The sequence below is a fragment of the Mesitornis unicolor genome, unplaced genomic scaffold, assembly GCF_000695765.1.
Source record: "Mesitornis unicolor isolate BGI_N332 unplaced genomic scaffold, ASM69576v1 scaffold5407, whole genome shotgun sequence".
Lineage (NCBI taxonomy): Eukaryota > Metazoa > Chordata > Aves > Mesitornithiformes > Mesitornithidae > Mesitornis > Mesitornis unicolor.
Genome location: NW_010194216.1, coordinates 93,030 through 100,034, shown reverse-complemented (window position 1 = coordinate 100,034; position 7,005 = coordinate 93,030). Strand labels below are relative to the sequence as shown.

The 7,005-nt window shown below is 53.2% G+C and overlaps 1 protein-coding gene across 1 annotated transcript in view; it reads left to right on the top strand.

The window, feature by feature from the left end:
* The first annotated feature begins 2,495 nt into the window (after window positions 1-2,495).
* The window catches only part of LOC104543173 (sonic hedgehog protein-like), a 19,468-nt gene continuing 14,958 nt past the window's right edge, over window positions 2,496-7,005 (top strand). The window contains 4 exon segments of the mRNA XM_010187717.1: window positions 2,496-2,642; window positions 2,986-3,247; window positions 6,709-6,987; window positions 6,990-7,005. The exon segment at window positions 6,990-7,005 is cut by the window's right edge and continues 286 nt beyond it. Coding sequence (XP_010186019.1) covers window positions 2,496-2,642; window positions 2,986-3,247; window positions 6,709-6,987; window positions 6,990-7,005 — 704 coding nt within the window.

Below are 7,005 nucleotides of genomic sequence, written 5' to 3'. Positions count from 1 at the left end.
CTGAACTCCTGACCTTCTGTCAACTTCCCTCAGACGAACGAAACGAAAACAAATACTTTTTTTTTTCTTTCTCCTTCAGTGCTTATTCCCGTGCCTTAGATACAAAGAGGGGGAGGTGGGCTGAGGACAGCGGGGACCGGGAGGCCGCAACACCCGGCGGCAGAGAGGGGAGTGAGGTGGGGAGAACCAGCCGGGCACCGGCTCCTTTTCGGCGAGGCGGGGAGCGGGGAAGCGGAGCGGGGCTGCCCGCCCTCCCCCGGGCTCTGCGGGGGCCGCAGCGCCCCGAGGCGCAGTCCTGCTGCCGGCCTCCCTGCCTTGCTTTTTCCCCTTCCCTCCCTCTCTCGGCCAGCAACCTCTGGTTAAATCCCAGGCTTTAAATCCCTGATTCGCGAGTTCTTCAACCATGGAGAGATCTTCCCTGCACAGCATCGTTAAACTTGTGGAATAGTTGCCGAATGCATTAGCCGCTAGTTAATATTAACTCCAGAAAGGAGCGGGGGGGAACGCAAACAGAGGTGGGTAAGTCAGGTTCTCAACTTTGCAGGTGACACCAGCAGTTTGCTGAAGGCTTCCCCCTTCCTTCCGTCCCTCCCCCCCATCCCAGCCATTGGCTGGATCTGAGGGAGAGATAAGGAGGCCAGGTCAGTATGATAAAGTTGGAATTTGTATGAAATAAAATAGCAATCCAATGTAACGCAGGCACACAACTGGTGCGTGATGTGAGGAATTTAGAGATCAACTTGGCATTTAGGAAGCCCACCAGGTTGTTTACACTGACAGGTACCTGTTAAGTGTTTCCTTCAAGCAATTCATTTGTGAAGAGATTAGGAGCTGGCAGGAGAGGGCTTGTTGAACAACTTTGCCTCCACACAAAGCGTTAGTGGAGGCAGCCCTGCTGAGCTTCACGGTGGCTGAACAGAATTGGGCTTGATTTGTGGCACACGACCCAATGAATTAATAAATAGTCTGGGCTTCACGGCTTTTGACTCTGACAATCCAGCTCAGGCAGTATGAAAGGGAGGAAAGTCCTTTAGGAGGTCGGTTCTTCTTCTCTATTTCGCCTGAAGCCGGGAGCTGGTGCTGGCAGGGCCGGAGCGACAAAAGGCCCTCGGCGCTGCCCGCACCTCTGCCCATATCCCTGCCCGCTGCCCCCTGTGTGTTCCTGTGGGCCAGGACACTGACGCATCGCGCAGTGCTGTGGCCTTATCGGTAGCTGAGATGTTTGATCCTTCACCTCTTTCCCCTTGTAAATCAGTGAAGGAGCGTACCCATCCTCTCAGGTGTGCGGGGGAGAGAGGAGGGAAAATAAACCAAACTCAACTTCCTTGTGCTGCTGCGGTTTGCTGCCGGGAGCAGTGCCGAAACCCAAACACCTAGCTCTTTGCGTAAAACAGTAGGCCAGAGAGTCCAAAGTGAGCTCATGATTGCGTTTTATATCTCTCGGGGACCTGTGTGTTGCTGGAAATGCTTTTTATGGCTGTTGATAGACGCACGGTAACTTTCTTGTTGAGCAACCTTGTCACGTCCCTAAAAGTGGCGTCGTCGAAATAAAGGACAGGCTTTGCCTTTCTGGGAGCTGTGAAGGGGGCCTTGGAAGGCTGTTACTGGACATGCTGGGAGCACACTAGGGAGAATGGTCCTGCAGAAGGCCAAGCATCCCGGTCCAGCCAGCCAGAGTGAGGGAAGAGCAGGTTACTGCATCCCGCCGTGGCTTTAATCCACATCAGATTTGCATCAGGCGAGCCACATCGTGTATATCCACGAGTTATTTTCCTCTCAAAAAGCAGTGGAGGGGGAGGGGGAAGTTGGCCATGTGTTTCCAGCTCTGTACCTTTAACCAAGCGCTTTTCAATGCTTTCGGTGCTGATTTCCTATTCCAGGGGGATGGGGGGACGGAAGATTTTTTCCCCTCCCGCTGGCGTGTTTAGTTCCCTTCTACTAAGATAAGAAGCTCCCCCAAACTTTCAGGGTTTCATTTAGAGCTCCTCTCCACCACCACTTCTGTAGCCCCTCTTTCTCCCCGTCCCCAGTCCCACCCCCCTTATTTGCTCAGTCCCCACAGGCCCCCGGTGCTGCGGGGCCGGGGGAAGGCAGGTGGATCCGGAGGTGTGATAGAAAACCCTGTTGTGACTCTTCACGGAGCTGGACAAGGTTTCACTGCACACAAAGGGTCTCCGAGCTTGCATAGCATCCCTGCTTCGCTTAACTTCCATCCTTGGCCCTCCCTTGCTTTTCATCTTTCCACTAAGAGCTATATTATTGTATGGATTTTCTGGGCTTTGTAGGCGATCGCTGATGTATGTTTGAAGCAGAGTGAATACCCCCAGCCCAGGCTGCTTTGAGGGCTCTCATGAGTGATGGGCGAAGGGAGAGGGGGGAAAAAAACCCACAACACCCCTCCTTGCAGCACATAAAGGCTGTTAACATGTATTGAGACCCCTTTCAACACAGAATTAAGCTGAAAAGACCCGGAGAGACATTCCGGGGGGGAACCCATGACTCCGAGGTACACGGCGAGTGTTTGTTCTCGACAGAAACTTTGCTCTCGGGAAGGGGACAGGGCACTTAGCGGCAGGAATTTGCTTCGTGCAAGTGGCTTTGAACAGACACACTCACACCTCAGCGCCGGTGATGCGGCGGGGGTGAGGGGGGTTCCTTTGCCCCTGCAGCAGGTGCCGGCTCCGTCCCGGTGTTTTCTCTGTGATACTTCACCCCCTTTTCCTCTCATGTTGCCAAGTTTCATCCTCCTCCTCACCTGCCTCCCTATCCCTCCCTGGCAACGGGGAAGAAGGTGCTCAGCCCCGGCTCGGCCCATCCTGCAGCAGGTTTTGGGGAGAAGGTGGGGGGGGGCTGTCTGCCGCAGATTTGACTGGGGTGGCAGGGCAGAATTCGGCCCCGAAGGGTGTAGAAGATAAAGGGGGGGATCTGCCTTTGGCTGCAGCACCCCCTTAATGAGCCCTTCCCCTTGTGCCCGTATCCCCGCAGCGCTGCAAGGACAAGCTGAACGCCCTGGCGATCTCCGTGATGAACCAGTGGCCCGGAGTGAAACTGCGGGTGACCGAGGGCTGGGACGAGGATGGCCACCACTCCGAGGAGTCCCTGCACTACGAGGGTCGCGCCGTGGACATCACCACCTCGGACCGGGACCGCAGCAAGTACGGCATGCTGGCCCGGCTGGCCGTCGAGGCTGGCTTCGACTGGGTCTACTACGAGTCCAAGGCGCACATCCACTGCTCCGTAAAAGCAGGTAAGGCGGGCAGCCTGCCCAGGAACACGTCGGGGTGGAGGAGGACAGCCCCCGGGCCACGGCTTAGCTCCCTGCTGTTCTCGGTGTCTCCCGAGTTCCTCCTCCCTATCCCCATCAGCCCTGCCCGCTCCGTCGGGGGTCCTCTGGGGGTGCGGAGCGGAGCCCCCAAGGGCGCAGCCTGCCTTCCCCCTCCTCTTTGTGATCCCGGCAGCGCAGGGGTGGGGACAGGAAGGAGAAGGGGTGGAAAAAGCACTTTTGGACAGCGTTTTACTTGGGTAGATTGCTTGCCGCAGCCGCACACTCTTCCCCTCCCTCCCCCTGTGGGCTTTGGTGCTTTCCCCAGCCGAGGAGCACAAACACCAGTGGCCGTCTCCAGCCGCCCTGCTGGCTGCACGCCTTACTCGCGATCGCTAATCTCGGAGTGGTAGCCGGCCAGGAAAATAAATAAGTAACGTGGTCCCCTGCCTTCTTCAGCGGTAGCCGCTAGGAAATTCCCAGATAGGGATGGATACTCATACATGTAATTTTTTTTTCCCTCCCCTCCCCTGTGCTTACAACGCCACACGCTGTCTCAACCCGAGAACAGCTCGCAAGAAATCTCCGACTCACGAAGTTCATTTTCTTGACACTTGACACTTTTTGGGGGGAGAGCAAACCGGTTGGCAAGTGCCAGCTCTCCCCTCCCCCTTCATCTGGCTACATAAAGTGCTTTTTAATAGCATCCTCTAGCCCAGCAGCCCACTGGAAGTGTCAAGAAACACTTGGTTGCAAAATAAAATAATGGGCTTTCTTTAAATATAGCCGTTTACTTTGAAACCAGCAGCCCCATGGCAGGGAAAGTGGCCTGGTCTTGCCATGCCTTTCTGTAAGAGGCATTCATCCTCTCCACTACAGCCCAAAGCTCCCCAGGGGCTGAGCTGAGGTGGCACCTCTTCGCCAGCCCACTTGGGCTTTGTCCTGAGAGCCTACTACTGCTTTTGTTCAGCTCTCTGGTCCTTTTTAGTAAAAAAAGGAGGCCCTGCAAAGCCATTAGCCGGGTGGTGATAGGAAACATCCTTTTCAATAGCGAAGATGGGCTTTATAGCGCAAGGTGTCTGATTGTGGCATGTGATGACCTTAGCCCAAGAGCACGCCTTAATCCACCCCCACGGGTATTTCATAGAAGAGGAGTAACCCCAAGCTGCTCATTGAGATTCGGCACACACGGACTTGGGGGCAATATTGAGAGGGTGTCAGGCAAGGTCGTGTGACTGTACCACGCGGACTGAGAGGCAGTAGGGTTGAATTCCACCCGCTCAGCCTGATTTCACACTGTCCAAACCTCATTTCATGACAGAGCATCTTATGAGAAGATTAAAGCCCATAATGCCAGGCAGGAAGATTCTTTATCTAGATCTCTGTTTGCAAAAAGTATGATCCTGGAGACTGGAATGCAAAGAAGAGTTCCCCCAAGGCCTGAATTATTGTCACCAGGACAGAGGAGGGAGAGGCAGGGGTGGTTGATAATGCGCTACAGCAAGTATTTAGAGCAAGCTTCTACATTTAAAATTCAAATACACATCTTGAGTGCCTTGGAAAAGTGGCTCTGCTGTGCAAATAGTGCTTGGAAGGTCCTGGGTTTTTTGGAGAGTATGTGTGTGAATTGGCACATAGGGTTTCTGCACCTGAACAAATAGGGAGAGGGAGAAAAGGGGGGGAAGAAGCTGGGAAAAAAATGGAAGTGTCCTCTCTTCCAAGAGTGTCTGCATTTATTACATGAATCAGAATGACAATGCTGATCCTTTATTGGATTTTAATTAGAGAACCCAAACAAGCGCTGCTCAAAGAAGCAGATTTTCACACCTCTGCCAATTCACTGGCATGTTTGTAGAGCTGCTACACTACTAGATCTATTCATCAAGTCCCTGAATATGCAAACAAAGCTGAAGCCAGACCTTTACCGCCAGCTTGTAGGAAGGTGTAGTCTGCTAGCAGAGGGCTCCACATAAAGCGCATAGCTTGTTTGTTGCCATGTCTTCCCTGAAGAGGCCTTGGAGATCTCGCTGCTTCATTTCTGAAGGAGAAGTGATAAAGCCGTTAGCAAATCAATAATGGTCTAATTTTCGCCCTTCCTGTCCTTCCTGAGAGAGTCATTAGGAGACACTCCTGGGGTTTATTTAAATCATAAGAGCTTCAGTACCAGCCACAGAGACAAAATATAAAATCTGACTGCCTTTAGGAGATAAATCACCAGGACTCTAAACTGGCATAGGAAGTAACCACAAGAAACCAGGGGGAGACAAGGGAGAGATGAGAAATGTCAACAGCTGTAGAAAATGCACTTGCTCCCATGCCATACAGGGGTAAGCTACTCAATATATAGAAAATCAGAACTTTTAGGAACACTGCAAAGTTCCTTGGTTAAGTCAGAGATCAGCCTGGAATGGGACTGAGATCCTGTCCCACCACCCTATATGTAGCCAAGCTTCCAGAAAAGGGTTTGTAAGAGAGGCTTAAAGTCTCATTGATATTTCTGCTTTCTTTAAACTCTTGATTCTTGTTCTCAGGAGCACTGGAAAGCAGCAGCAGTGGCAACTGTTTAGTAGCTAAACTCTGAGTAACTCTTAGAGCAGGAAAAGGTGAAGGAGTGATGTGCTTCTGTCTGGCACAGGCATGAGGCTGCCCAGGGACCACAAGTCCTGGGACAGGGAACAGTGTCCTCCTTCCAGTGTGGTGGGAGATGCTATTTTTTTTTTTGAAAGAGGAATGAACTAGAGTGCTGGGGATGACAGGCAGCAGTGTTACAGGGAAGTGCCCCAGCAGCTGCTGTGCCAAGCAGGAGGGCAGCAAGGGATCGGGATCACACACAGGGTGATAGAGGGGGGCTCAGGGAATCCAAGCTGTTGCTTTCCAGTGGGGTGATGAGCAAATCTGTGTGCTCCTCAGGGCAAAGCTTCCTGCTGCTCTCTGCTGTTTGCTGCCCTTGACAGGCTCCTTGAGTAAGAGTTGCATGGAGGCCCTGAGCATGGATGAATCCATGCTTGGCTAGACGAGAAACCTTAGGCCAGCAAAACCACTTGACTTTGAAAGCCTGTGAGTTATCTGGGATCAGTTGCTGGGCACAGGGCAAACAATATCCAAGAGGAGAGCACCTCCAGAAGATATTTGTTCTGAAACAGCTTTTTCAGGGGAAATGCTTTGGCCTGTTTCCTTAATGAGATGAAGGGTCCCTGTAGATCCTAACCCAGAGGAAGATGCTGAAATCCGGCAGGAAGGGGACTCTTGATTGACCTGCTGAGTCTGAACAGGACACATTTGTAGATGAGGATGGAGGCATTTCCGTGAGGACAGAGTCTGCTTCCTGTAACCATGCATCTCGGGTGGGTCAGGGTGGCTGGGGAAGCTGTGTGACACCCCACGTCCACATGCCCCAGCCTGGTGGGTGCCCCCTCTAACCCCACTGTGCCTCTCTCCTTGCACAGAAAACTCAGTGGCAGCCAAATCAGGTGGCTGCTTCCCTGGCTCGGCCACAGTGCACCTGGAGCATGGCGGCACCAAGCTGGTGAAGGACCTGAGACCTGGGGACCGGGTGCTGGCAGCTGATGCGGAGGGCCAGCTGCTCTACAGCGACTTCCTCACCTTCCTCGACCAGGAGGACAGCTCCCACAAGCTTTTCTATGTCATCGAGACACGGCAGCCCCGGGCTCGGCTGTTGCTGACAGCAGCCCACCTCCTCTTTGTGGCCCCCCAACACAACCAGTCGCAGGAGGGGATCCCCA